This window comes from Capricornis sumatraensis, chromosome 1 (genome assembly GCF_032405125.1).
Source record: "Capricornis sumatraensis isolate serow.1 chromosome 1, serow.2, whole genome shotgun sequence".
NCBI classification, from domain to species: Eukaryota; Metazoa; Chordata; class Mammalia; order Artiodactyla; family Bovidae; genus Capricornis; species Capricornis sumatraensis.
This window is the reverse complement of record NC_091069.1, coordinates 31,607,204-31,634,897: the sequence shown is the minus strand read 5'-3', so window position 1 is coordinate 31,634,897 and position 27,694 is coordinate 31,607,204. Positions and strand designations below refer to the sequence as shown.

The window sequence follows — 27,694 nt, the reverse complement described above, 5'->3', positions numbered from 1 at the left end:
GCCAAGAACTGAGGGTGGAGACTGTTAAATAACATCAAGTTGAAATTTCTTTGAATAATTTACATTTGAACACACTATATATGCAGTTTTAGGAGGTTTGGAAACACTTCACTCACAATACTTTGTTGCATATACTACCACAAGTTTAATTTTGAAAGGAAGTGGGTGGGGAGGGCAAACCAAAAAAACCCCAAAACCCTCTTTCCCTTGTTTGCACAGAAATGCAACTAAAAGGCATTTTCCCTATTACTATTCTACTTAAAGTGGCGGTATAGTCCTAATAGAATTTTTAAGGACCAATAGAGTTCCATAAATAAAACAGGTCTACAGTAACCAAGAGGTTTGTTTTTTTTAAAACAAAACTGAATACTGATACACTTAAAAATATCTGTAAAGATGCACACCAAAATGTTATTAGCGGTTATCTCTGAATGGTGGAATAATAGGTGAGCTAAAGACCATGTCAGCATAACTGTATAATTTTCTCCAGTGGATATGAATTATCTATGTAAAAAACATACATTTAATTCAAATGACAAAGAGCCAATATTAGCCTACTGAGTAAGCCACTTCTATTTGAAGATTCAGTGTGATGAGCAATGTTTGAAAGGTTTCTTCTGAGAAAGAATAAAGGAGTAAATCATACTAAGGAGTCTTCAACTACGTGAAGTAGTTCCACTAACGACACAAAGGGTGGTGAAAGAAATAAACACAACCACTGAGTTTAAAAGTATCACATTTTAACACTTCTGAGTATTAAATGAAAGTAACATTGGTTAAAATAGCTGGCAAATAGAAAGCACCTAATAAATGTTTGTTGATTCTCAAACTGAATGTCTTTGCAAATAAAAATGACAAATGCATCCATATGTAACTAATTTATAACAAACAAATATAAATTATTTCACAGATCCTTTTAATGAACAGTATTTCACCTTTAAGACAACAGTTCTTTAACCATTATCAAGATTGCTTTCAAAATACTTTAAGGCACTGAAATAGATGCATGCACAATTTCAACACAATTAAGTAAAATGAAAACTACTCTAAATGACAGAAGTATATAAAATAAATAAGATCACCTTTATAACCTGGATAATGCATAGTAATTTAACCAATAAATTAAAATTTGTTAAATTCAATATGTACTGCTCTATAACAGGCCTAACAATGCTTTTAAACTGATTGAGGCCAGTTTTCAAACAACTACTTAGGTCAAATTGTATTCCACACCTAAGATGCTGACTTATTTTCAAGTTTGCCTTCCTTTGCAAAATTCAGTTTGTTTTCTAAAGTCAATATGTTTGGGCTATATTAGACATTTAATTAACAACTTTAGAATTTTACACTTTCACATAAAAAGCTTTATGAGGTGGTTCTCACTTTAGAAAACCTTTAAGAATATCACTTGCGGTAAAGTTTTCACAGTTACAAAAATGAGGGTTATTGCTGATGACGGGTCTTTCTCTAAAGAACTTCTCATTGTGGTGTACTCTACATGTTCACCCAAGAAAACTTCCAATATGTCTTCTGGATAATAATTACGGTAAACTGGAAAACCCATAAGAGGCTTTTCTATACATGGGAGAACAATATTTCCAACAAGAAGCCCCTTCATATAAATATATGGAGAATCATAAATTGACATATTTATGCAAAGGAAAATTATAAAATGCTTCATGAAAGGCCTATATGAAACATTTTCTTACAGATTCTTGAAAATATATCAACAGTCATCTTATGTATGATCTTAGCATCCCCTCACTTTTTTAAGAATGCCATTATTTTTGTTTCACTAGCGAGAGGGCTCTATCATGGCCGTAAACATTACCGACAATAAATATTTTCTGTTATGTGTCTATTTCTGAGGGTGAATGATAAAAGGAAAAGTCTCTCCTTTGTTCTCCCTCTCTCCCTGATGAAACGACAGAACTCTACCATGTGGAGGGCTGAGAGCTAGAAAAGCAAGCATTCTCAAAATGGATTTCAAACAGAAGATATATCTTATAAACCAGGTCATCTAGTTATGTGTCTCCCTTTTGTTATCCCTGAGCCTTTAATAAAAACCTCATTTAAATAGTGCAGCCTTGTCTCGTCTCAGCTGTGCTTATAGAAGATAAAGCACAAGTTTATCTCATGATCAGTTCAGCATTAAGGGGTGGGGGAGGGAAAAACAGTTTAAGAACAAACCGTGGGGGACCAGGATAAAACTTAAAGGTCTAACAGCCCCATTTCAGTCGTGTCTTATACTGCCATGGTGAAGCATGCAGGTTTTATTTTCCTAGGGTGAAAGCTTAGTGCAGGATTTCCTGAAGATAGGTTCTCCTACTACATACCTAAGAATTACTGGAGATTAAAAATGTAGAGATCTGGGACCCATCCCAAATACAACGAATTGTTAAAATGTGTGCGGTAGGTGGCAGGTAATAGGCATTCTGAAAGCTTTCCAGGTGATCCTTAGGCATTAAGGCTTGAAGATCACTGCAAATCACTGCTTTCACTTAATCACAAGATTAGTTCTTTCAAGGGGTCTGCAAGGTCAAAACTATTTTCATAATTATATCAAGATGTTATTCTTGCTTTTTTTTCTTCACTTTTTCAAGAGTTTATAGGAGCTTTTACCAGAGGGGACATGATGTGCGGTATTGCAACAGACTGAATGTGGAAGCAAACGAGATCCCATCTGTCTTCTTTAAATCGGACAGTAAAGATGTCTTGCAGAAAATAAAATACAATGCCACATTTCCCACTCCATCTTTTGACATTTTGGAAAATGACATTTTTCACGAAAATGTTCTTTACATTAACACGTTTTTAGTGAATAAATATTTTATAACCTTTTATTTTAAATATAACATTAATATGTGTAACACACATAAACAAAAGGTCTTGGGACCAAAAAGTTTGAGAACTTCTCTTTCCAGCAGGCATTCAGTACCCTATGAACATTACTGCTGATAGGCCCCGTTGCTTCATTCCTTGGCATACTCAATGTATATTTCACTTTAAATATGATTCAACAGATCATCTGCAAAAAGCTTCTTAAACTTATTTTCAGGCAAGAGGATTTAATCTGACAGTGAAATACTCAAGTCGAATCAGTTTTAGTTAAAAATCTAAGATGTGAAGCAGGTTTTCCTTAGTGACATCTAACGTAATAAACAATCCTTTAATATATAAACAGGCCAACTGATGTATGAAATAGAAAACCACACTTCACATGACGCATTTTTAAAATGCTAATTAGTAATGTGACAACATCAGCATTAGATTCTATGTGAGTGGTGCCAAACAAATGGCTCACTCCAAATGTCAGCTAAAAACAAACCCCTAGTTTTTGAAAGAAAATAAAGTAGGGAATAAACAGGTTCCTAGAGAAAAAAAGAATTCTTTTAAATCTACACATTTTTAAAATGTTGAAATATGAGTTGGCACATTGATACTGACATTATACTAAGCTACACAGTTTTATTCTTAAATGAAAGTACATCCCAGATACTGTTAATATTCGATTGTTGGAGTATGCAAATTGGGAACACTTCTGAGGTTTAGCTGTGGTAAAAGCAGACCCTTTCAGCCTTATGATTGTATCTCAGATATAAGAAAATTATACTGATGCTTTTAACCTGCCATGTACAATTTTTTAATGTATTGCCATTTAAAAAATCTGAGACAGCTAACATTTAAACACATCATTGCTGTTTGGGAATGATATTTTAATGAAAGATGCTGTGCACATATTTCCTACTTTATACCATAGTAAGATTTTAAATGATAAGTTATTGAATATATCTTATGTTGAATAAATGATATTTGAAAATAAGTATATTTTTCTTTCTGAGTAGCCTTCTGGAAAAAGTTCACTGAATATAGTTTCCAGTAATAGTTTACTTTCCTAACTTGTACTTACAGCAGGGAATTGAAACAGTGTAAAACCCAGAAAATCTGACTTTCCCTTGTTTTGATTTGCATGTCCACTTATGACCATCATTTTTGGGGAAACTTTCCACTTAGTATATCAAAAATCAATGCTATGAAAGTTCTTTAAAAGGTTCAGCGGTTTTTTTGAGTCTCTGAATGATTACAGCATTCTGTAAATCAGCTTCTTCCAGTGTGAGTGTTTCATCTAGCAATTTGAGGAAAGGAAGAGCAGTTGCCAGGGAAAAGGGAGGACTCCTCTGAGATCCCTGGTATTTTTCGATGAAGTCTTTGATGTGGCTTATCCTGTAAAATAGCACAAACTATTAATGTAATTTTATGAAAACCTGAATTAGCTAATTTAAGGTGAAGTCTGGGATTTTCTTAAACATAATTTAGTGGGAACTTAGTGATGGATCATTATATCTTCTCACTTTTGCATATGCCTAAAAATTTATATAACAGAAAAATCAACATAACTAGCTCTGCATGGATCAGAAACGGTCCAGTCAGTAACCCTACACAGACATGGGCTTTATCTCTTCCATACCAGGTGATGTTGTATGCAAATCTAGTTAAGAAAACACTTAACCTGGTGCAGGCCTATTTTCAATTAGTATCATGAACACTATAATGTAATATAATCACTGCAATCTTAAAGGCAGCTCAGTTATTACATGTAAGTATATGTGTGTATACTTAAAGAGGGAGAGGACATACACAGTTCATCAAAAATAATTAACACAGATTTACAACAGATTTCTCTCTTGCACAAAAGGAAACAGATAAGATCATGGAAAGGCAAATAAGATATATTGGCAGATGTTTTGAGCGAGGTAGTACATAAGTTCGGAGAAGGCAATGGCAACCCACTCCAGTACTCTTGCCAGGAAAATCCCATGGACGGAGGAGCCTGGTGGGCTGCAGTCCATGGGGTCGCTAGGAGTTGGACACGATTGAGCGACTTCACTTTCACTTTTCACTTTCATGCACTGGATAAGGAAATAGCAACCTACTCCAGTGTTCTTCCCTGGAGAATCCCAGGGATGGGGGAACCTGGTGGGCCGCCGTCTATGGGGTCACACAGAGTCCGACATGACTGAGGCGACTTAGCAGCAGCAGCAGTACATAAGTTATTTCACTATTACTATTTTAACCAAGCACATATGTATAGAATATTTTACATGTGTAATATCTCCTTCCCAAATTTTAAATGCTTTTAAATAAAGAAGAAAACCTACAAACAATATGTTCCTACTTTAAATAAAATGAAAAAAATTAAGAAGAGATGAATGACTAGAAAAATTTATCAAAGTAGTAATAGTGATGATCTCTAGGCGATGAAATTTAAATTGACTTCAGTTTCTTTCAGGACTTTCCTGTATTTTCATTCTTTTTATACAATTAATAATGGAGAAGGCAATGGCAGCCCACTCCAGTACTCTTGCCTGGAAAATCCTATGGACGGAGGAGCCTGGTGGGTTGCCGTCTATGGGGTCGCACAGAGTAGGACACGACTGAGAGACAATATACACATAATGCTAAAAGGTCTACTTAAAAACATATTGAAAATAATTCTTTTAAAATTATATATCTAGTTAAGCCATAAAACTAATGAAATAAGTGGAAAAAAATCAAAAATATTTCATTAACGTCCAAGAATTTCCATTGTCATGATACATTATGTTTAGAGAACTATTTATTAAGATTCTTGGTTAGTTCTTAAAAGTAACTATTAAGTGACTTGAAAAGAAGAAATATTATTAAAACTCGGGGTGGGGGGAATCAGACAAATAATGAAATAGAAGACTCACCTATGAGAAATGTTAAATTTTTGGACAATCCTTTTCCCGTTGGCTAACCAGATCTGTATATTAGTGATGGGTTCCAGATTGTTTAGTGGGACAGCAGACAACTTATTTTTATTCTCAACTTCAATATTCTTAGCTTTAGAAACAATTTTTGGTGTAGCACTAGGAAAATCCATACAACAAATCAGATGGGTGTTTTTCAGTAAGCAGAACTTTATCATTAAGCAATTACTCTAAAACTTTTACAGGGAGTATAGATTTTAGGAAGATTTTAGCCAGTCACAGCTGTTCCCCCACTAACACATAAATATATTAGTATCAGTTGTATCTATCATAGATGATGATTATAGGAATTTAATGAAATTATGCATATCCAAGTAATATGTACGACTGTAGAGTGTTATATAAGTATACTTGAATACTACTTAAGTACATATATATTTGAATAGTGCCTTCCAGAACAATTTTATAGTGCTGACAGATCCACGGACTTTACCTATGTCCCAGGTTAAAATTTCTAGAAGAAATAAGTTCTCTGTAGAGAACAGTCCTTGGGTTATAAACGAGATAAAGTATTTCTTCATCACTCTGAAGGTCACACTTGAATATTTTTATACTCGTGGATGAATATGCATGTATATACCGTACCAATCTTGATAATTCATACATGAGAATTCATAAAAATAAGAAGCAATCCTATATTTAATCTCTTTGCACATTCTGTCACAGGCATAACTAGATAAGATGAAGACTGCAAAGTCTGAAAATAATTAAAGGCTTTGATACTAACTTTATCAGGCATTATTTCACTTGTATTACTTCAAAATTCAGATACTGATTGGAGGAATGCAATGCTGAAGGCACTGGTTACAGAATACTATCTCCCAAAGCTAGCCTATATACCCTATGACATTAATGGCAAAGCTCAAGTGGTGGGTGCAAGAGAGAAAAAATGATTTACCCATACAATTTTGTCCAATGTCCTTATTAAACCAGGCCCTTTTGATCTGAGAAAACCAAAAAAAGCCTTCATGATTTTTAAGTGTAGTGCCAGCTTGTGTTATTTTCACTAAGGTGAATATGATTTAGAAGTTCTCATTAAAGTTAACATGAAAAAAAATCTCATTTTCAGTGGGAGAAATGATAAACTCTATATATGTGGTCTACATAGTGAAATAATTAAAAGCCAAATATTAGCCAAGCCTCTGCTTATGAAAAGCACAGACCATGAGCCTACTCACCTTCCCAGTCTGTGACCTTGTCCTGAGAAGGGCTGAAACACAGGCTTTGTTGACATACATACTTCATTTTTCTTATCTTCAACTTTAACATCCACCTCCTCTTTATCAAAAACTCCCTGTAATTCTAAAGGTAATTCCCTTGGAAAATAAAGAAAAGAAGCTAAGAAGCTACTAATATCCCTTTTGTTCCTCTGAAAAACATATTCTATATTCAAAAAGAATTAAAAAATATACAAATGAGGCATATAATATTCTATATAATAAAACTACATCTATTTAAAATAATATAGTTAAAATAATACAATTAGATAATATGAATATCAAAAGCCAAGAATATAGAAAAAATTTTTTAAATTAAATTTTTTATTGAAGGATAACTGCTTTATAGACTTTTGTTGTTTCTGTCAAACCTCAACATGAATCAGCCATAGGTATACATATATCCCCCTCTCTTTGAACCTCCCTCCCCATCCCACCCCTCTAGGTTGATACAGAAACCTTGTTGGAGTTTCCTGAGCCATATATCGAATTCCTGTTGGCTATCTATTTTACATATGGCAATGTAAGTTTCCATGTTACTCTTTCCATACATCTCACCCTCTCCTCCCCTCTCCCCAAGTCCATAAGTATATTCTGTATGTGTTTCTCCACCATTGCCCTGTAAATAAATTCTTCAGTACCATTTTTTTTAGATTCCGTATATATGCGTTAGAATATGATATTTGTCTTTCTCTTTCTGACTTACTCTGTATAATAGGTTCTAAGGTTCATTCACCTCATTAGAATTGATTCAAATTGATTTGAATTGATTTTTATGGTAAAAAATTTTTAAAACTACAAATTCATGAACAGCTTGAGCTATTCAGTTTGTCCAGAGTAACACTGAAGTCATGAAACATTTGATGACTACATACTGCTAAAATTAAACAATTTGATCACTTTCATAGATATCTAAATAGGATTAATAATGTACAAGAAAAATCAAGATCTTTCTTTCATTTTTTAAAATGAAAATATAGCTACATGCTTGTTCCAGAAAAGCAAGACAAAAAATATAAATACAAATTGACTTAGACAGTGACAGTCCCCTCCCTCCAAAGTGACTGTCCTTAGAATTCCTCTCTTGATAAAAAACTGGGGTGAGTCTCTGAAATTTTTTCTCTATATATAGTAAAATACCACGGATTTGTAATTTTTCCCAAGATGGTATCATTCTATACACACTTCTGTATTTTGCATACTGCTATTCTGTTTTAAAGTAGATCAAGTACAAACATATAAAATACTCTTTTCATCTTTTTCTAAATGATTTGTAAGAAATGTGTATATATTCCATTTACAGGATATAAGTGCAACAAGTATTCCCAGTTTGGCAATTGATTTTATATAATCAGACTTATCTTTCTTATATTGCTTCTGGGATTCATGCCAACTATAGTTATATGCAACAACATGGATGAATATCCCAAAGAAATAAACTGAGTAGACACAAAACTTAAACATAGTCCATTTATATAGAGTTCAAAAATCAGATAAAATGAAAAAAGCCTAAAGAAAAACAAAAAACTATTTAAAAAAAGCAAAGAACAAATTACCACTGAAGTTAGGATAGCATTACTTTTGTGATATTCCTACCGATAAAGTATACTTTAGTCTTATCAAGGATTGTTGTTATTTAGTTGCTAAGTCATGTCTGACTCTTTTGCCACCCCATAGACTGTAGCCCACCAGGCTTCTCTGTCCATGAGATTTTTCAGGCAAGAATACTGGAGAGGGTTGCCATTTCCTTCTCTAGGGGATCTTCCCCACTCAGGGATCAAAACCATGTCACCTGCATTGGCAGGTGGATTCGTAACCACTAAGATACCTGGAAAGGTGGCTATCATGAATTAAAAATGGGACAAATCTGAACTGAGAGACATTCTATATAATTTGGGCCCATAATCTTCAAGTGTCAAGGTTATTAAAAAAAGACAAAAACAAAAACTCAGGAACTGTTCCGTTTTGAAGAAATGAAAGAGACATGACATTTAAATGCAATAAGTAATTCTGAATTGGATGCTTTTGCTATAAAGGATAGTATTAAGATAAATAGTGACTCCTGAAAATGTCTGACAATTAAATGATAATCATACATTAATAGATGGTTGTATTATGGTTACAGAGGTAAATATATTTCCCTTTTTTTAAAAGGATAGTATTAAGATAAATAGCGACTTGAAAATGTTTGAGGATTAAATGATAATCATACATCATTAGATGGTTGTATTGTGGTTACATAGGAAAATACATTTCCTTTTTTTTTAAAATAAAATATACAAACTATTCTGGATGAAGAAGCATTACTTTGGCAACTCACTCTCAAATGCTTTTAGAAAAGTTCTTAGTACTTCACTTGTGACTTTTGTATAAGTTTGAAAAAGATTAAAAATTAATTATATACAAATATACTACAAAATTAATTATATACAAATTATATACAAATATAATACAAAACAATTTATAATTTGTATATACATTGTACATATACATATGTACAGACCTATATATGTGTATGTATATATTGAAAATTGGTTATATACAGAATATTATGAACCCTTCTGAAATAAAAACTGACCAAAATAAGTACTTTGCACCATTAAATTGATGTCACACATAAAATCATATGATAAGGACAGTGCTATGGGACAGAATTTAATTTTGTGTATCTTTTTAATAAAGCAAAAGCATGAATATGAGCATCAATAGCTGAAAGAATGTTCATGTCTTTTACACATTAATTTATTTATTAATTTATCATGAAAGAGTAATTGAGATACTAGTCAACTTTGAACATAATTATAAGAAAACATAGGAGTAAAATCTTCAATGCCCTGACATAAGTGATATTTTCTTAGCTATGACACCAGACAAAGGTGACAAAAGAAAAAAAAATCAATAAATCAGACTCTTCAGATTAAAAACTTTTGTGCTTCAAAGAGTACCATCAAAAAAATGAAACAACAACAAACATAAAAGAATGGGAGAAAATAGTCTCAAAAATACATCACAAACTCTTACATATAAACAGCAAGGTAAATAACCTAAATTTTAAAAGTAGGCAAGGGGGAATTCCCTGGTGGTCCAGTGGTTAAGGCTCTGCACTTTAACTGCTAAGGGCTCAGGTGGCAAGGGTAAAAAACACCAACAAAGGATCTGAACAGATATTTCTTCAAGGAAGATATCCATGTGGCCTACAAGTACATGAAAAGATGCTCAACATGACTGGTCACTAGGGAAATGCAAATGAAAACCACAAGATACCACTTCGTAATGAGTAGGATAGTTATAATTTAAAAAACCAGTGTTGGCAAGGATACGGAAAACTGGAACTAACAAGCACTGGCAAGTATATGGAAAAACTGGAACTTTGATACACTGTTGGTGGGAATATAAAACGGTACAATCACTTTGGAATACAGTGTGGCATTTCTTCATAAACAGAGATAACAATTCCACTCCTAGACCTGAGAGGACTGAAAACATTATGTCCACATGAAAACTTGTACACAAACGTTCAGAACAGTAGTATTTGTAATAAGCAAGATATGGAAATGACCCAAATGTCTCTCCACTGAGAAGCGAATAAACTAAAGGTAGCATATCCATACAATGCAACACTATTTGGCAATAAAAAGGAATGAAGAATTGTTAAAAGCTACATGAATGAAATCTGAAAAGACTATGTTGAGTTAAAGAAGTCAAACACCAAATGACTGCATTTATATGGAATGTTCAAACTAGACAAATCCATAGAAGTAGAAAGAAGACTGCAGTTGTGCAGGGTTGTGAGGAGCGGGAAATGGAGAGTGGAGAGTGATTACTAGCATGGGGGTTCTTTTTAGGGTGATGAAAAAGGAAATATTTTGGAATTAATAGTGCTGAAGTTGCATAACTCTGTGAATATACTAAAAAATTATGAATTGTATACTTTAAAGGAGTAAATTTTATGGTAGGCTAATTTTATTTTAATAAAGCTTTAATTAAAAATAAAGCTGTTATTTTTCTTAAAAATTTAAACACAAGGATAATCACATATTTTTTACAGTGGGAGACTTAAGAAATAATCAAATCACCAACAACTAGGTATATATATATATAAATTATGGCTCATCATTGTAACAAAATAATATACAGACATATTCAAGTATTTCAAGATAAAGTCAAAACACTTTTTTAAATATATGCACAATTATGTATAAATCTATGAACAGAAAGTGCCAAAATGAAATTCAACAGAAATGTTAATAGCAGTAATACTTCTGTTTTACTTCTGGGTAATGAAATTACGGGTGATTTTCAAGTTTTTATAAATATATAATATAAAACACTACAGGGCAATGGAAATCACAATTTAACAACTATAAAGATCTTTAAACATAATTATTAAATAACAAGTAGGATGTGATGTGGTATTAAGTAACACTTGGCAAAGTGAATTAATTTAAGTCAGATTTTGGTTGATCAGAATTCACATTCCTGACCCTTCAAGATTACAGCTGTGGTTCTCTTAAGAAAACCCATCTTATGAAAAGTGTGAATTTAAAAGAGAAAAAGGATTTTTCAATGTATAAGGATGTGTGAACAACATTAAAAAGGAATCTTCCAAATGAAACATATCTAAAATATCCTTCTGCTAACAAAGATTGCTTACCCTTTTTTGATGGAGTTCAGAAACTGTTGACTTGCACCATCAGAATAACTTCTGAAATCATCATTGACAGTGAATCCATTTTTCCATAATTTTATACTTACATCTACCTGCAAAGCAGTAAGAAACAAAATGTATAATGTTAATCAATAAAATGTACTAGTAGATTAAAAATCCTTTGAAAATTTCTTCTATCAGTGTGTATTTTATGTATCAATCTTTTCTTTAAAATTGAGATATAACTGACATATGACATTGTATTAGTCTTACAAGTACAACATGATTTGATGTATGTATATATTGCAAAACGATTACAGAATGAGTATAATTAACATCCATTACACAGTTAAAAAATTTTAAATATACCATTCATAAGAGCTAGCTTCAAATATAAAATATCAAAATTATAATGTTCATGTATAATCTAGTTCATAATGAATAATATTTTAAAGTAAGTCATTAATCATTTTCTTTAGGAGAACTCATTTGGAAGAATATCCTGTGCTCTATCTCAGAGGACACTGATGCTGTCTGGTCAGAAGAGACTTCTCAACAGTTAGAGAAATCTGAAATGACTTGAACATTAAAAATAAAAATGGGGGAAAAACAACTAAGAGTAATTGACAGCTATTCCTTCAAATGTAATCTATCAGTTTGGACTTCCTGGGTGGCTCAGTGATAAAGAATCTGACAGCCAATGCAAGAGAGATGGATTGGCTCCCTGATTCGGGGAGATCCCACATGCTGCAGAATAACTAAGACTGTGCACCACAACCATTGAGCCGTGCTCTAGGACTGGGGAGCCCCAGCTACTGAAGCCTGCTTGCCCTAGAGCCAGTGCTTCACAAGAGAAGCCCCTGGAATGAGAAGCCTGTGCATCGCACCTAGAGAGTACCCTTTGCTCACCACAACCAGAGAAAGGTCTGTGCAGCACTGAAGACCCAGCACAGGCAAAAATAAATAAATCAATAAAATTATTTTTAAAAAACACACAATAATTTGCTTAAAAAAAGAACTGTCAGTGTTACTGTTAGCAATATTTCATCTCTCAACATTTTCTGGATCATCTCACTTCCTTGAAGTGTCAGACTCACTTTATACATTTTGAGGAAGTGTCTGCAGAATAGCCAAGACTGAAAAATCAGTTGTCTGTAAAGCATCCTTTCATGTATAAACAGTACACCATGAAAAAGCAAACGGTTCAGCTTGCATCTCAAGCAACTGTACTTTTCCTTAAGATACTTCTGTATATTGCAGAAGAGTTTCACATATGTGTCTGTGTGTGTGTGTTAGTCTCTCAGTCGTGTCCAGCTCTTTGCAACCTATGGACTGTAGCCTGCCAGTCTCCTTTGTCCATGGAATTCTCCAGGCAAGAATACTAGAGTGGGCTGCCATTTCCTTCTCCAGGGAGTGAACCTGGGTCTCCTGCACGGCAGACAGATTTTTTACTGTCTGAGCCACCAGGGAAGCCTCATTTTATGTATATACTTCATATTTTATTATACAGAAAGTTAGTAAGATAGGTATTGAAGTGTTGGGATTTAATGGAATCTGTAAGTTTCACTATTCTATCAAGGACATTCTTAATTGAAACAAGTGTTTTTCACCCCCTGCAAGTGCAAAGAAGAGTACAGTAATTACTGGTACGGTGTGGTGCTGTGTGGTGCCATTGCCTCAGTTCCTCCTGAGGTGCCAGTTTTGTTGACCATTGCTTTTGCAATATCAGTGCAAACTCAATACAGTGAAAAAAGTAAATAGTATCTTTCTATTAGTAAGAAAGCTGAGCACAGAAGAATTGATACTTTTGAACTGTGGTGTTGGAGAAGACTCTTGAGAGTCCCTTGGACTGCAAGGAGGTCCAACCAGTCCATCCTAAAGGAGCTCAGTCCTGGGTGTTCACTGGAAGGACTGATGCTAACACTGAAACTCCAATACTTTGGCCACCTCACGCAAAGGGTTGACTCATTGGAAAAGACTCTGATGTTGGGAGGGATTGGGGGCAGGAGGAGAAGGGGACGACAGAGGATGAGATGGCTGGATGGCATCACCAACTCGATGGAAGTGAGTCTGAGTGAACTCCAGGAGTTGGTGATGGACAGGGAGGCCTGGTGTGCTGCGATTCATGGGGTTGCAAAGAGCCGGACACGACTGAACTGAACTGATTAGTACGAAAACAGTTTTGACCTCTAAAGGTCCATATTTTGAGAAACATCAGGAAAGAAAAGATTTATGGACACTTACCTGTTTCTTTTGTTCAGTGGGAGACAAACATTTGGCACCAACCTTCTGAGCTTCCTCAAAAAGGCTGTCAACAAAATATTCACAATTTGTTTGTTGACTATCACTAAGAGGTTGGTGGTCAGATCCTGTTTCACAAACCCTACACACAAACAGACACAAAAAGAAGAAGCATTACTGACCACTAATTCTCTAAAAGTTTACATAAATTGCTCTAGTTAAGGGATCTAACACTGAGACACTACCTCCATGTCTGCAGTCAGAGATCCTATTTTAAATTAAGATAATAGATATGTGCCCTTGGGAAAAAGCCATTAACCCTTTTGGTCCAGAGCAGAGCTCTCTCAACTTCAGTCCATTGACACTTGGGGAAAGATAATTCCTTGCTGAGCTGGCTGGCCCATACATTGTAGGAGGTTCAGCAGTGTCTGCGAGCAGTAGTGTGGACATCCCCCTACATCCCAGTTTTATAATAAAAAAAAACACCTTCAGACAATGCCAGATGACCTCTAGGGGTGGGATGGATAAACCTTGCCATGTGGAAAACCACTGGTCCAAAGTGAAAAAAATATGTGTTCTTTGTAAAGGTCTCAAAATTGCTTTAAAAGGGGTTACTGTGTAGTTTTTGGTAACAGGGAGCACTCTTGAAATGAAAGGTGATAATGTGTGAAGAACAGTCACAATCATAGCTTTGCCCCTTTGTGCACTTCAGAATAAAATTTCCCACTCAAGACTTTCATTTGTAGTGGTTTAATACTCTGCTTGCACTCATCTCACACGCTAGTAAAGTAATGCTCAAAATTCTCCAAGCCAGGCTTCAGCAATACATGAACTGTGAACTTAAAGATGTTCAAGCTGGTTTTAGAAAAGGGAGAGGAACCAGAGATCAAATTGCCAACATCCACTGGATCATCGAAAAAGCAAGAGAGTTCCAGAAAAACATCTATTTCTGCTTTATTGACTATGCCAAAGCCTTTGACTGTGTGGATCACAATAAACTGTGGAAAATTCTGAAAGAGATAGGAATACCAGACCACCTGACCTGCCTCTTGAGAAACCTATATGCAGGTCAGGAAGCAACAGTTAGAAGTGGACATGGAACAACAGACTGGTTCCAAATAGGAAAAGGAGTATGTCAAGGCTGTATATTGTCATCCTGCCTATTTAACTTATACACAGAGTACATCATGAGAAACGCTGGGCTGGAAGAAGCACAAGCTGGAATCAAGATTGCCGGAAGAAATATCAATAACCGCAGATATGCAGCTGACACCACCCTTATGGCAGAAAGTGAAGAGGAACTAAAAGGCCTCTTGATGAAAGTGAAAGAGGAGAATGAAAAAGTTGGCTTAAAGCTCAACATTCAGAAAACTAAGATCATGGCATCTGGTCCCATCAGATCATGGGAAATAGATGGGGAAACAGTGGAAACAGTGTCAGACTTTATTTTTCTGGGCTCTAAAATCACTGCAGATGGTGACTGCAGCCATGAAATTAAAAGATGCTTACTCCTTGGAAGAAAAGTTATGACCAACCTAGATAGTATATTCAAAAGCGAGATATTACTTTGCCAAAAAAGGTTCGTCTAGTCAAGGCTATGGTTTTTCCAGTGGTCATGTATGGATGTGAGAGTTGGACTGTGAAGAAAGCTGAGCACCAAAGAATTGATGCTTTTCAACTATGGTGTTGGAGAAGACTCTTGAGAGTCCCATGGACTGCAAGGAGGTACAACCAGTCCATTCTAAAGAAGATGAGTCCTAGGCATTCTTTGGAAGGAATGATGCTAAAGCTGAAACTCCAGTACTTTGGCCACCTCATGCAAAGAGTTGACTCACTGGAAAAGACTCTGATGCTGGGAGGGATTGAGGGCAGGAGGAGAAGGGGATGACAGAGGATGAGATGGCTGGATGGCATCACCGACTTGATGGACATGAGTTTGATTGAGTTCCGGGAGTTGGTGATGGAGAGGGAGGCCTGGCTTGCTGCAATTCATGGAGTGGCAAAGAGCTGGACACGACTGAGTGACTGAACTTAACTGATCAGATATTTACATGAAATAATAAATCCTCCAGTGAAAAAATAACAATATTTGGTATAGAAAGTGTTCACAAAACATCTGTTAATATAAACATTTATCTTTTTAAATGGACTATGAATGAAAGGTGCTTACATTTTTGAGTATTTAAGACAAAAAGAACATAATAGAAAAATAGATATTTCATCTCAGATAAGGGAGAATAAAGAACTCTATATTAATAAGAACCACAATCTTTATACCTGCAATTTATTGGCTGCCTGCTACATGCTAATACTATGCTCAGTGTTTTGAATTGGCTAATTCTCACAAAAACTTTTCAGATATCTATGTATGCCCTCTCCCTTTTTAGAGGAGATATTGAAGCTCAAAGAATCTAAGTTGCTCAAAGGCCAGAGAAGTAGTAGACGACAGAGATGAGATTCAAACTTAGGTTTATTTGACTCCAAAGTCATTATATTTCCACTATGACTCCAAGAGAGTATAACAGAAGGGGCTAATGAAGTAAACAGTTACTTTAATTTTTCAGTTATATAACAGAAATAATAAGTGAGCAGAAAGAAATTTAACACTTTTTAAAAAACTAATCACAAAAATATTTAGAAACCACTAAAAATCCATTTAATGTGAGTACAGCAAAAAACACCAACTTTCAAATACATTACTCATAGATACTTAACAAATAATCATAATGAAAATATACTAAATCAGTGAACTGTGATAAAAATATAGTACAAATAAAATGCACTACTCAACTTACCATTCTTCCTTTATACTTTCAAGATTATCCACTTCTTTCATTCTCTTTTGTTTTACTGTAAAAGGAAAAGCTAAAGTTTTTAATACAGTATTTTAAATAAATTCATTCCCCCATATGTATTAATATTCTTTAAGCTATTATACAGTCCTAAAATAGCACCAAAGAGATCTTAAGAACAAATGACCAGACCCAAAGCTGTCACTTTCACCTAGAGTAAAGCAATAGTAAAAAGTAAATTCATGATTTGGATAATCTTCTGGTAAAAGAAAGATTTGTAAATATTATGATGAAAAATAATGTACCCTTTGATTTAATAACAAACAAAAGCAAATGTAAACATTTCATTCAACTTTCAATAGTAACAAAATATTAAATCAATATAAACTGATTCTCACAATGTTGGAGAAAGCAAACTGACCATGTTATATCTTTTGACCCTGATCTTCCAGATTTCTGGAAACTTAGAAGACCAACAATATAAGCTATATACATAAAATATGTCTACCACAGCTGTTTTTCATCAAGAAAAATTGAAAATGCAGTAAGTGGTCATGATATAGCTGCTTGATGGGACACTGTGCTATGCTTAGTCATTCGGTCGTGTCTGACTCTTTGCGAACCTGTAGACTGTAGCCCACCAGGTTCCTCTGCCCCTGGGGATTCTCCAGGCAAGAATACTGGAGTGGGTTGTCATGCCCTTCTCCAGGGGATCTTCCCAATACAGGGATTGAACCCAGGTCTCCCGCATTACAGGTGGATTCTTTACTATCTGAGCCACCAGGGAAGCCTAAGAATACTGGAGTGGGTAGCCTATCCCTTTTCCAGTGGATCTTCTTGACCCAGGAATCAAACCAAAGTCTCCTGCATTTCAGGAGGATTCTTTACCAGCTGAGCTACCAGGGAAGCCCTGATGGGATATTATGTATCCCTCAAAAATACTTGTGAAGAAAAAGATACCATATAAGTGAAAAATATAAGAAATAAAAATTTCAGCAAAAATTGAATATGAAAAAATGGAGAGAAACAAGAATGAAAATAGTTATTGTTGGCAGGTAATAAAATTGTGGATTATTTTCTTTCTTTTCCAAACTTTCTGCAATATTCTTGCCTTTACAACAAAAATGATGTAAGAAATAAGCAAAGGAACCATGGACATTCCAGTGGTCCAGTGGCTAACACTCCAAGTTCCCAATGCAGAAGGCCCAGGTTTGACCCTAGGTCAAGGAATTAGATTCTACATGCTACAATTAAGAGTTGACATACTGCAGCTAAGGGTAGGCTGCAACTAAAGAACCTGCATACTGCAACTAAGACTTGGTACAGTCAAATAAGTAATAAAAAATTTTTAAAAACAACAAATTGATTTTAAAAATAATCAAGCAAGTCAATGTTTAAAACAATCCAAGCCATCTGCCCTTTGAGAAGTCCTGGACGCAAGGTTACCCTAGATAAGTATACCAAAAACTCACACCGTGGTTTCTAAATACAATTTTCCTAAAAAAGGGAATCATGGCTCCTTAGAGAAAATTTTGACTACACAGGCAGAGAAAGAACAAATGAACCTGAAACATACTGCTCCAGAAAGTAAGATGGTGCTCAGTGAATGATGAAGACATAAAAGGACACTGAAACTACATGAAGAGGCTCCCGCTGGACAAATCTGGGAAATGGAACGTCAAAGTAAATGATGATACTAATGGATTATACTCATTGAATATAACAAAAACCCATGAGGAATCCATACTATTATTACAGATCTAAAAAAAAATCAGGAAAAGATGCACTTTTAAATAAACTCAACAATCATATGGAGTCATCATTATAAAAATAAATTCTAGATATAACCAAGATTTAAAATTTAAAAATTGACCTTGGCTGACATATATTAACTACTACATATAATACAGGTAACTAATAAGAACCTACTGAATAGCACATGGAACCCCATTCAATACTGCAATGACCTATATGGGAATAGACTCTAAAGAAGAGTTACATACATATATAAAACTGACTCCTTATGCTGCACAGCAGCAACTATCAGTAACACAACATCATAAATAATTATACTCCAGTAAACTGCCCTCCCCATCCCTACTCCCAAAATGCACTCGAGGGTGATGTCAGCAAAATGAGGGAACAGGCAATTGCAAGCTCCTATCTCCACAGAAACACTGAAAGATAAGCAGAAACTGTTAGAAACAACTTAGTCAGAACTCTGGAAAGCAGTCAAAGGTTTGCAGCTATCAAATGAATGATAAAAAAATGCAACTTAAAAACAGCAGGGAAAACAAGCCAATTCAAAACTGGGCAAAGGATCTGAACAGACATTTCTCCAAAAGATATATGAACAGCCAATCAGCACACAAAAATGATGCTCAACGTCACTAGTTACAATCAGATACCACTTTATACATATTAGAATAGTTATTATTTAATAAAACAAAAATAGTAAGCATTGACAGCGTGTGGAGAGATTAGAGCCCTGGAACCCTGGTGGTGGAAATGTAAAATGGCACAGTGGTTGTAGAAAAGAATTTGGTGGTTGAGGCATTATTCACAAAAGCCAGGAGATGGAAGCAATCCAGATGTCCACCAACAGATAAATGTCTGAACAACACATAGTATATACATACAAAGGAATATTTGTTGTTGTTCAGTTGCTAAGTCATGTCTCCACATTTCCTGCATTCCAGGTGGATTCTTCACCACTGAGCCATAGAGCCCATAAAAGCCAGTATTTACTTTTGAAATAATTAGTTGCATTCAAAGAGAAAACATTTATATATTAGTATTGTTTTTATGAAACTATGGTATAAAGATAAAGCAGTGCGTCTCAATCAGGAGGCAACGATGCCACTAAGAAGACATCTGGCAACGGCTGGAGGCATTTCTGGGTTGTCAAAACAACTGGGATGAAGGGTGCTCCTAATATCTAGTAGAGGAGGTCAAGGATGCTGCTGAAAATCCTACAATGCATAAGACAGTCCCCACAAGAAAGTATTGCCCAAAATGTCAAGTGCTAATGTTGAGAGACCCTGATATAAAGCAAAGTCAGCATCTTTGCCGGCTGCAATGAAGCTGAATCCGCCTGCAATGCAGGAGACCCTGGTTCGATTCCTGGGTTGGGAAGATGTGCTAGAGAAGGGAAAGGCTACCCATTTCAGTGTTTTGGCCTGAAGAATTTTATGGAGTATATCGTTCATGGGGTCGCAAAGAGTTAGACACCATGAGCAACTTTCACTTTCTTTACCAGCTGCTCTACCAGGGAGGAGAGGGGGACGACAGAGGATGAGATGGTTGGATGGCATCATCAACTCGATGGACATGGGTTTGGGTGGACTCCGGGAGTTGGTGATGGACAGGGAGGCCTGGCGTGCTGTGATTCATGGGGTTGCAAAAAGTTGGACATGACTGAGCGACTGAACTGAACTGAACTGAACTGAACTACCAGGGAAGCCCTCCAAGGTGCTTAGCCAAGTGCAGAGCAAGGAGGAGCCATTCTTAAAGCATCTCACTATGTTTCCCATTAATAAGTTATTATTCTCTAGCAAATTATTACTATGTTTTATCATTTCACAGTTTAAGCTATTGATAAATTGTTTTTACTTGTTCCATGAGAACAAAAGAGAATGAAGAACAGACCTTGCATTCAAACTATCCTGTGCTGGAATACTGGCTACATCATTTTTGAGCTTAAGAATTGCTTAACTTCTCTAAGGACCAGTTGCCTAACTTGTAACTTGGAGATAATTATCCTCCTAAGAAGGTTGTTCAGAGAACAAAAGAGATATAGAGACTACAGTAATGTTATGCTCCTTTCTCTTTTCCCAGTCCCCAATTATAACCTCTGTTACAAGGACTTATAGTAAGAAACACCTTCAGACTTAGTCTCAAAGTTTTAATTTCAACATGGCTATGAAATTTCACTTTTCATTTCACTAGATTAACTTTAAAAAAACATTTGTATACTTACAGAACCTCCCACTGCTGTGTGCAAGGTACTAGTTTAGAACTAATGGTAGAAGGACAGACTCAGTATCCATTAACAGAAAGTTTACAGACTAACAAGGAAAAAAATAAACTGAATTACTAATTGCAAACACAGTACAGAATTGTAAAGTAAAAACTCATTCTAGGAACTTTCTTGGTGATCCACTGGTTAAGAATCCACCTTCCAATCCAATAAGGATGGGGGTTTGAGCCCTAGTTAGGGAACTAAGATCCCACATGCTGTGGGGCAACTAAGCCCCTGTGCCACAGTGAAGATCCCACATATTGCAACTAAGACCCAATGCAGCTAAATACATAAATGGTTTTGGAAAAAACAAAACAAAACTTATTCTATAATGGACATAAAGTTACTATTATTTTAGGTATTTCTACCATAAATTAGTAACATGGAAATGAACCATGTAAAAATTTTACATCCATTGAGTGAGCATCTACAACCATCAGTCATGTGACATGAAAGAACCTGTCATGTACATACTGTATGTAGAAAATAAAAAAGCCATCTGACAAATATCGAAGTTACCACTATGAGGCTGGGCATCAGAATGGACAGATAAACACAAGTTCCTTCATTCTGCTTCAGTTTACTTCCAATTAGTACCACTACCATCTTACATTTGTATTGTGTATCACAGTTTACTAAACACCTTCTCAAATATTATCCCACTTACTCCCAGCAAGTGTAGTAATAAAATCAGTCAGGAGCCAGAGGAAACTGGGCTATCTGGAATGTATCCACTAAAAGGAAAATCCAGTCAAAATAAATTTAGACTACCAAGAAATGTCATCTTTTAATGTATACACTAGAATTTGAAAAGAAAATATGCATATTACAAATTTTACTTATTTTTAAAAACATACTACAGGCTATTTTTTTTTTAAGATTATTAATTTGAATCCAGATATTGTACCACTAGGCATGCTATGCAGAAACTAGTTTCCCCTTTAAGGATAAAGTCATTCAGCACAAAGGAAAAGAAACCAATGGATCACCTTTCAGTTACATCTTCTACAGAATAGGATTAGGCCGCCAAGAGCAAACTATGTCAGCATCAGATTCAAACACTAGTAAGACAGTTATTTGTATATTTTGTGAATTCTAGTTTATTAACTATTATGTATATAACAATTTAAAAAATGAAATCTTTTGGAAAGTTTTAGCTTGGCTTAGCTGTAATCCCAGTAGTGAAGAACATACATTTTTGCTATCTTCTATTAATAGAAAAAATTGTTAAGGAGGGAGTTATATGCTCACAAGGACCACAATGATAGTGACAAAAGTAATTTCAATGAGAAAATCTTAGGAGAAAGGTGAAACTTCTGCAAAAAACCCTCCAGATCCCTGAGTTAGCTACTGTTTTGACACCAAGATATTCTCATTCCAGAATGGGCTCCATACTGTTATTTCCCTTGCAAAACCCATCTCAAACACAATCTCCTTTAGAAAACCTTCCACGATTCCTCCAGAAGGCATGAATATAGAATTACTGCCACAACAAGGAGAGATCAATTATGTACTCTTTGAATCTGCCCTACCTTCACAACCACAACCCTAGCACCATCTTCTCTAGGTGGTTTCCCCACATCCATTCTTGTTCCCATCCAATTCAGTTTCTACACAGGAGTCAAGGTGACATTTTTTTTTTTTCTTCTTAATGACAAGCAGCTTATGGGATCTTAGTTCCCAGATTAGGATCGAACCAGGCCCTCGGCAGTCAAAGTATGGAATCCTAACCACTGGACTGCCAGGGAATTCTCTTTTTTGTTGTTTTGTGTTTTTTTTTTTTTTTGTCAGGGTGACCTTTTTGATTAAGATACAGATTTGATTATGAGACTTTCCTGCTTCAAATGCATCAAGACCTCCCACTATTCTTCAAATAAGATCCAAATACCTTGGATAACATGACAAGGAGTTAACTGCAATGTTCTCTCACTACATTTGAGAAGTTTGAAAGTTTTGGTATAAACATTTTTTTAAAAAGAAAAGAAAAAACTGGTCCCCAAACCTTAACATTATTTAAAAGGCCCCACATCATCTCTCTGGCCCGAACTGGCCACAGTCCCCTCAATTCACCTGTTCTGATCTTCAGTTCCCCAAACATTCTCAAGTCTTTGTGGAACTGATTTCCTTTGCCTGGATCTTTCTTCCCTCCTTCTGAAACCGTTTTGGTGTCCTTTCTGGGGGCAGGGGTAGGGTGTGGGGTCTGAAGAGCTCCAGTACTGGGAATCTCCTTCACCTAATTTCCTACTTATCCATAATAACTGAGCTGAAAGATGACCTATTCCTAGGAAAATCTGAACTGATTTCTTCAGTCCCCGGTTATATGTTCACACAACACCGAACATTCCCTCTTTTCAGCTTCTTTCTAGGTAGAGGATGACATGGTTAGATAACTATCTAACCAAAGGACAGGAGTTTGAGCAAATTCTGGGAGACAGCAGAGGACGGAGGAGCCTGGCTTGCTGCAGTCCATGGGGTCGCAGAGTAGGATATGACTTAGCATAGGAAAAACAAGTTAGGTAAGTAGGCATTTACTTGTGTGATTATTCGTTTCCTCCAATGACACTGCACAAACCTATAATGGTCACTGTCATAGCGTCAGCACTCAGCACACAATAGGTACTAAAAACATTTGAATGATAAATTTAGTAATTAGCATTAAATATTCAGTAATTAAAGTCTTCGTGTAAAGTATTAACGACACGCAGGGCTAAAAGTCAGTGCTCAATACGTAGTAGTTTCTGCCTTGCATCACTTTTGTTGTGTGCTTAATTACTCCCTCCATTCTGCACACAATTCTTAATTCATTTTTTGGATTCCACCAGTGCCTGTCTCTGGAGAAGGCAATGGCAACCCACTCCAGTACTCCTGCCTGGCAAATCCCATGGACAGAGGAGCCTGGTGGGCTGCCGTCTATGGGGTCGCACAGAGTCGGACACGACTGAAGCGACTTATAGCAGCAGCAGTGCCTGTCTCTAACTTTACCTTATAAACAGTCCCAAAACACACCTTGAGCCACGACTATGAAATAAGGAAGCTTGATTTTCACGTCGCTTATAAAATCGATGCCATTTTACAATCCCACATTAGTAGAGGCTGCCAGTTTCCTATCTTTACTTTCAATGATCTCAGATTGAGTACGAAGAAACCAACGCTGGAAGCCACACTAACGTTCGTTATTGCTAACAAGCAACAAACTGCAAATAAAAATGGACACAGAGGAAAAAAAGACATTAAGTAGGAAAAGAGAGACCATCAAGTCTACAAAAGTGAGTTTTAAGAGCCAACTAATGAAGTTACCTAAGAAAGGTCCACCCCACACAAACATGCGCTTTATTTCTGCGCTGCGAGTCTGCATTTTGAGAACAGAGAACTCGAAGTTTCCGAGCGCCCGCAGAGAGAGAAAACCACCGGGGCGCGTGCCCGGAGTCGGCGGCCCCGGAGCCGCGCCTCACCTGCGCGGGCCCCGAGTCCGCCCCGCCCGCCGCCCCACTGCGCCCTTTCGGGATCGCGGATCGGAGCTCCGACAAAGACGCGGCGAGGCGGCTCCGCCAGACCCATCCAACCCATCCACCGGGCCCCGCCCGGCGGCCGGCCCGGCCCCTCACCCAGCCGAGCGCGGCGCGGCTCCGGGAAACTCACCTCCCGGCGCGGCCGCTGGAGGGGGCCGCGCCGCGCCGTCGCCTCGCGGCCTCCGTCTGTCTGCTCAGGGGCCGCAGGCGCCGCCGCCGCCGGGCTGGAGCCCCTCAGATGAGGAGCACCGCCGCCCCCAGGCCCAGTCGAGCTCGGCGGCCGGGCCGCTGGAACCGCGCGCGCCTCCCTCGGTCAACGCCGCCCGGCGCCGAGTACGCGCCGAGGCTGGCTCTGCGCAGACCCGAGCGCGCGCGCTCGGGGGCGGGGCTGCCGGCGGCGGCGGCTGCTCGCCCAGAGGCCCGCGCCGATGGCGGCCGCCTCCTTCCTCCTGCGGCCGCTGCTGCTTCCTATCTCTCCACTCGGCGCGGAAAACGCAGGGAGCTAGGTGTGGGCTCACCTCAGAACTCAGCACCAACTTACCTGTGTACTTCGTCAGCCTCTGATTGAATCTGCGGAGAGATTTCCCTGCATCCTGACCATGTTGGACTTTACCTGAGCCCCGAGATTCCGGGAAGCGACGGTTAAAAGCACCCACCCCCCGCCCCTTCCGTCCCCCCGCGACCCTTTCGTGTCCCTGGAAGGTCTGATAACAGGAAACCACACTTCCCCACGCGGTTTATTCAGACTCACGGATGTCCCCTTGTTTACCCATGACAAGGTCAGACATAGACCCTCCAAATCGCCGCTCTCTTTGCTTCATGATTGATTGTCTTTACTGATTGTGCCCACTGACAATCTGGACAAAATACCAGCTACCTTGTTTTGACCAAACTTAAGATTCTCTCCTTCCTCCAGGCTCCTAGAACTTGGACCCACTCTCAGCTTGACCTAGCCTACAAAGTCTCAGCTTGACCTAGCCTACAATCCCCCCTTCATCGTCGCTGAAAAGTAGGCTGACCTCCACATAAACCACCCTGATCTGCTGAGTGATCAACTGCCACCTCCACGCATCCATCCCCCTGGCCCTATGCTCAGTTCTGTGAAGTCTTTGTTCCTCCTCCCTATAAAAGAAGGGCTCTTTTCTGTCTGCCTACAATGCGGGAGACGCTGGTTCGATCCCTGGGTTGGGAAGATTCCCTGGAGAAGGAAATAGCAACCCACTCCAGTACTCTTGCATGGAGAATCCCATGGATGGAGGAGCCTGGCAGGCCACAGTCCATGGGATCGCAAAGAGTCGGACACGACTGAGCGACTTCACTTTTCTGACTAACCCTGGAGGTAAGTTGCAGGCCTCTGTGATAGCATTCCCTGATAGTGATGGTTGTTGCCTCAGCTACCACATCTCATTGCAGTAGTTTCTTTTCCTCTTCTTGGAATAATCCTTTCCAATAAAGTCTCTCTTTATCTAAACCCAGGACTTTTTTGTTTGTTTTGGACAATTGAGTGTTCCTCCCTTTGTATTTATCCTCTGGCTTTATTGCTATAGTCTCTCCACCCCTCCATCCCACCCTTATTCCTGTTGGAATAATCCTTTCAAATATAATCTCCATTTGCCTATTTGTTTTTACTTGACAGTTTTTAGTGTTGGGATTCAAGTTGATATTGGGCTTCATCTACAGATCCCTGCCATCCCCATGCAAGTAAAGGCACCCTGTGAGTCTTCTGAACTCTTCTTCAGGTGAGCAATTTTGGGATCCTGTAGTTAGTTCAGCTTTCAAACCTGTTCTCCAGGGATCTTGTCTGTTGAAGCCACCAGTAAGGAGTTACTTTGATTCCTTAGGACAAAGAGACTTTTCTATGGATGGCCTTTATGTGAGGCCTCCTCTTCTTTTCCCTCTTCTTCTTTTTTGGTCCCAGCACCGTTTTTTAACAAGAGAACTCTTCCCTGGTCAAAAATCAACTGACCCTAGATGTGCTGGTTTATTTCTGGACTCAAAATTCTGGTCCATTTAGGACTTTCCTGGTGGTCCAGTGGTTAAGACTGTTCTTCCACTGCAGGGAACACAGGTTTGAGCCCTGATCCCCCTTATCAGGGAAGTTCCACATGGCACACAATGTGACCCCCAGAAAATTTTTTGTTCCATTTATCTATATAGCTATCCTTATGCCAGTACTGTTATCCACTGGGGATCCCACTGCTCACCACTTACAAAGTCAGTTATATAGTCACAAATGTTGGTAGTAAATGAAAAGTGCCTTTCATCAGAATGCCAGCAAGCTGAAGTGACAGTGGATTCAATGTCCCCCAAAAACCACCTCTGAAGAGTCTGCTTAGTCATGGAATTTCTAAAGGGAAGGAGGGCAGTAATCTCAGTTAATCATTAAAATATGGGGTCAGAGTTGCCACCTCAATGGCCTGCAGGCCTGTTGACTTATTGTGATTTTCCTGTAAGTGTTATCTTGTTCACATGGTTTGGTTGTACAATTTGGGAGATAATTTCAGGGAAAGGTAGGGAAGAGATCTGGCCATCTGTTAATTACTTGTTCTTCATTTTGGCTTCTTAGATCTATGGAAAGAACCAACAAGTTAGGCAAGGTGTTATCTGATTAAAAGATTTGAAAGGTATGCTTGAGCCTTTCCCAAGAGATGAGTAAACCATGTGCTTAGTCCCTCAGCCCTGTCTGATTCTTTGCAACCCCAAGGACTGTAACCTGCTAGGCTTCTCTGTCCATGGAATTCTCCAGGCAAGAATACTGGAGTGGGTTGCCATGCCCTTCTCCAGGGGATATTCCTGACCCAGGGATTGAACCTGGGTCTCCTGTATTGCAGGTAAATTCTTTACCAACAGAGCCAACAGGGAAGCCCAACAGGTTATTGAATTTTGTCAAATACTTTTCTGTGTCAGTTGAAATGATTATTATTTTTTTCCTTTATTCTATTGTTGTTGTTATTGTTCAGTTGCGAAGTCGTGTCCAACTCTTTGTGACCCCATGGACTAAAGCATGCCAGGCTTCTCTGTCCTTCACCATCTCCTGGAATTTGCTCAAACTCATGTCCATAGAGTCAGTGATGCCATCCAGCCATATCATCCTCTATAGCTCTCTTCTCCTCATGCCTTCATTTTTTCCCAGCATCAAGGTCTTTTCCAGTAAGTTGGCTCTTCACATCAGGTGGCCAAAGTATTGGAGCTTCAGCTTCAGTATCAGTCCTTCCTATGAATAGTTAGGGTTGATTTCCTTTAAAATTGACTGGTTTGATTTCCTTGCTGCCCAAGACTCACAAGAGTCTTCTCCAGCACCACAATCCAAAAGCATCAATCCTTCAGTACTTAACCTTCATTATGGTCCATATTCATTCTACATTAATTTGGTATATTACATTTTTTTAAAGTGCAAACCTATTTATTGGTTTCCTATTAATCTTTTAGTTGGGCCTGGGGGAAGGTGGTACTAGTACATCTGTAATTAACCCA

The 27,694-nt window shown here is 37.6% G+C and overlaps 1 protein-coding gene across 2 annotated transcripts; it reads right to left on the bottom strand.

Annotated features, from left to right (window-relative positions):
* Nucleotides 1-889: 889 nt before the first annotated feature.
* Nucleotides 890-23,795, bottom strand: UBXN2A (UBX domain protein 2A). 2 transcript variants are annotated; one of them, XM_068972647.1, is made up of 7 exons: nt 23,718-23,795; nt 16,694-16,748; nt 13,902-14,040; nt 11,664-11,770; nt 6,971-7,108; nt 5,733-5,891; nt 890-4,224 (listed from the first exon to the last, which is right to left on the bottom strand). In XM_068972647.1, exons 2-7 carry the CDS (start codon nt 16,732-16,734, stop codon nt 4,032-4,034), a joined length of 777 nt encoding a protein of 258 aa, XP_068828748.1. In that variant the 5' UTR covers nt 16,735-16,748; nt 23,718-23,795; the 3' UTR covers nt 890-4,031. The 2 variants fall into 2 exon arrangements, with proteins under 2 accessions (XP_068828748.1, XP_068828741.1); XM_068972640.1 differs by lacking the exon at nt 23,718-23,795 and having other exon boundaries at nt 16,694-16,795.
* Between the last annotated feature and the right edge of the window lie 3,899 nt (nt 23,796-27,694).

Coding starts and splice junctions, on each gene's coding strand:
- UBXN2A (XM_068972647.1), bottom strand. CDS start 16,734: ATGAAAGAAGTGGATAATCTTGAAAGTATAAAGGAAGAATG. Junction 14,041..16,693: donor GAAAGTATAAAGGAAGAATG/GTAAGTTGAGTA, acceptor GTTTGTGTGTAG/GGTTTGTGAAACAGGATCTG. Junction 4,225..5,732: donor AAATTTAACATTTCTCATAG/GTGAGTCTTCTA, acceptor GCTATTTTACAG/GATAAGCCACATCAAAGACT.